Source organism: Meleagris gallopavo, chromosome 3, assembly GCF_000146605.3.
Source record: "Meleagris gallopavo isolate NT-WF06-2002-E0010 breed Aviagen turkey brand Nicholas breeding stock chromosome 3, Turkey_5.1, whole genome shotgun sequence".
Lineage (NCBI taxonomy): Eukaryota > Metazoa > Chordata > Aves > Galliformes > Phasianidae > Meleagris > Meleagris gallopavo.
Window position 1 is genome coordinate 93,177,368 of NC_015013.2, and position 2,711 is coordinate 93,180,078.

The 2,711-nt window shown below is 62.8% G+C and overlaps 1 protein-coding gene and 2 non-coding genes across 3 annotated transcripts; all 3 read left to right on the forward strand.

The window, feature by feature from the left end:
* The first annotated feature begins 1 nt into the window (after position 1).
* LOC116216516 lies at positions 2 to 76 on the forward strand. The gene has a single exon (XR_004159409.1). It is a non-coding gene; the product is annotated as a small nucleolar RNA SNORD59 (small nucleolar RNA).
* ATP5F1B (ATP synthase F1 subunit beta) lies at positions 7 to 2,437 on the forward strand. Its single transcript, XM_010709416.2, has 8 exons — positions 7 to 465; positions 604 to 725; positions 930 to 1,114; positions 1,199 to 1,357; positions 1,466 to 1,588; positions 1,668 to 1,880; positions 1,966 to 2,167; positions 2,256 to 2,437. Exons 1-8 carry the CDS (start codon positions 11 to 13, stop codon positions 2,351 to 2,353), a joined length of 1,557 nt encoding a protein of 518 aa, XP_010707718.1. The 5' UTR covers positions 7 to 10; the 3' UTR covers positions 2,354 to 2,437.
* On the forward strand, positions 788 to 860 carry LOC116216515. Its single transcript, XR_004159408.1, has one exon. It is a non-coding gene; the product is annotated as a small nucleolar RNA SNORD59 (small nucleolar RNA).
* Positions 2,438 to 2,711: the final 274 nt, after the last annotated feature.

A 2,711-nucleotide genomic window follows, 5' to 3' on the forward strand; every position in this document is an offset into this window, starting at 1 on the left:
TCTTCCGGTGATGATGGATTTCGGTGACTTTCGTTCTTCTGAGTTCGCTGAAGCCACACGCAAAAATCTGAGGAGGAGGAGGAAGAGGAGGAGGAAGATGGCTGCTGGGGGGCTGCGCTTTGCCGGGGGCTGCAGCCCGCAGGGGCTGCACTTGAGGCTGCATTTTCCCTGCACCGTTTTGTCCTTCGTTGCCTCTCCCAGCAAAGCATCCTCTTGGCAGGGGTGGGAGGAAACGTGCAGCTGTGCCCAGGGTCATCCTGAGGGCACTGCGGTAACTCTGCCCTCGGCAGGGGAGAACACGGTGCGCACCATCGCCATGGACGGCACGGAAGGGCTGGTGAGGGGACAGAAGGTGTTGGACTCCGGCGCTCCCATCCGCATCCCCGTGGGCCCCGAGACCTTGGGAAGGATCATGAATGTCATCGGGGAACCCATCGATGAGAGGGGCCCCATCACAACGAAACAGTGAGCGATGCTGCAAGCCGGGCCGTGGTGCTGTGCGGGGTTTGGAGGCGGGGGCTTGGGGTCTGGCAGCGGTTGCTGCCCGTAAGGGATCCAAGGGATCTGAGCTGGCCGCTCATTTTCTTCCCTGTCGTGCTGCAGGTTTGCTGCTATCCACGCCGAAGCCCCTGAGTTTGTGGAGATGAGCGTCGAGCAGGAGATCCTGGTGACGGGCATCAAGGTGGTGGACCTGCTGGCCCCCTATGCCAAGGGTGGCAAGATTGGTGCGTAGCCCCCAGGGAAAGGGTGGAGCAGAGCTCAGAGCCCCTTCCCCACGCAGCAGCTTCCTTCGCTGATGAGTAACCTTTTGACTTTCGTTCTACTGAGCTTGCTGAAGCAACGTTTGTTGTCTGAGGAGGAAAGGGATGAAGGGAGACCCCAGGGTGCCTGGATTGGTTCCGGGTTGAGATGATCACTCTTTCCCCCAGGTTTGTTTGGAGGCGCTGGCGTCGGCAAGACGGTGCTGATCATGGAGCTGATCAACAACGTGGCCAAAGCTCACGGCGGTTATTCGGTGTTCGCCGGTGTGGGGGAGCGAACCCGCGAGGGCAACGATTTGTACCATGAGATGATTGAGTCCGGGGTCATCAACCTGAAAGATGCCACCTCCAAGGTGCTGCGTGAGGCCTGGGTTAGGCTGGGCTGGGGGCCTGCTGGCACAGCAGCTGTGTTAACGTTGGCTCTCCACTTGTGCCAGGTCGCTCTGGTTTATGGACAGATGAATGAACCCCCAGGTGCCCGTGCCAGGGTGGCTCTGACTGGGTTGACGGTGGCAGAGTACTTTAGGGACCAGGAAGGCCAGGACGTGCTGCTCTTCATCGACAACATTTTCCGCTTCACCCAGGCTGGCTCAGAGGTTGGTGCTGCCCCGGCATCAACCACCCTTCATCAGGCCCATCCCCATAGCAGTGCTGCCCTCCACGTGGGCTCTGCTTGTTGTCTCACCGTCTCTGTTCCCTCCTAGGTGTCAGCCTTGCTGGGCAGAATCCCCTCCGCCGTGGGCTACCAGCCCACGTTGGCCACTGACATGGGCACCATGCAGGAGCGGATCACCACCACACGCAAAGGCTCCATCACTTCAGTGCAGGTAGTGCCAGTGCTGAGCCCTCTGGGTTGGGGACCCCGCAGCGCCCACCTCTGTCCCACGGCGCCCACCCTCCCCGCAGGCCATCTACGTGCCAGCAGATGACCTGACAGACCCCGCCCCTGCCACCACCTTCGCCCACTTGGATGCCACCACGGTGCTGTCCCGTGCCATCGCCGAGCTGGGCATCTACCCTGCTGTGGACCCGCTGGATTCCACCTCCCGAATCATGGACCCCAACATCGTGGGGCCCGAGCACTACGACGTGGCCCGGGGTGTGCAGAAGATCCTTCAGGTGAGGGGCGGAGGGGCAGCGACTCCTGGGGATGCCTGTGGGGTGCAGGAAGCCCTGGCTGCTCACCGCCTGCTTTGCTCCCCAGGACTACAAGTCCCTGCAGGACATCATCGCCATCCTGGGCATGGATGAGCTGTCTGAGGAGGACAAGCTGACCGTGGCCCGGGCCCGCAAGATCCAGCGCTTTTTGTCCCAGCCCTTCCAGGTGGCTGAGGTCTTCACCGGCCACATGGGCAAGCTGGTGCCCCTGAAGGAGACCATCAAGGGCTTCAAGCAGATCCTGGCAGGTGAGGAGGGGGCAGGGGGAGCTGGGGGGCCCCGCCCTGGGCCTGGCATCGGCTCCCCCTACCGCTGGCTCTGTTCCCCCACCCCCAGGTGAATACGACCACCTCCCGGAGCAGGCCTTCTACATGGTGGGGCCCATCGAGGAGGCAGTGGCCAAGGCAGAGAAGCTGGCTGAGGAACACGCGTGAGCAGGGCCGCCTTCGCCCCTCCCGGCTCCGTGTGGGGCCAGACCCCAAGTATTTAAGGTTTCCAATAAAATGTTGGTGAAAACAGCCCGGGCCCTGCGTGCAGAGGAGCCCTTCCCCGCCCAGGGGTACATCTGGAAGGGGCCTCTGCCCTCTCCCCCATCCCGCTGTACTCCTTGGGGGGGAATTATTGCAGCAGCGCAGTGCCCTGTGCTGCATCCAGCTGCCTACAGCAGCGTGCGGCCTCTGCTTTTGGGGGGCCCTGCACCCACCCGGCGTGCCCCCCTTGTGTGGGGCCGCGGGATGGAGCACGGGGAGGAGAGCGGTGGCAGCTGCCTTCGGCGGGGGGCAGGTCAGCCTT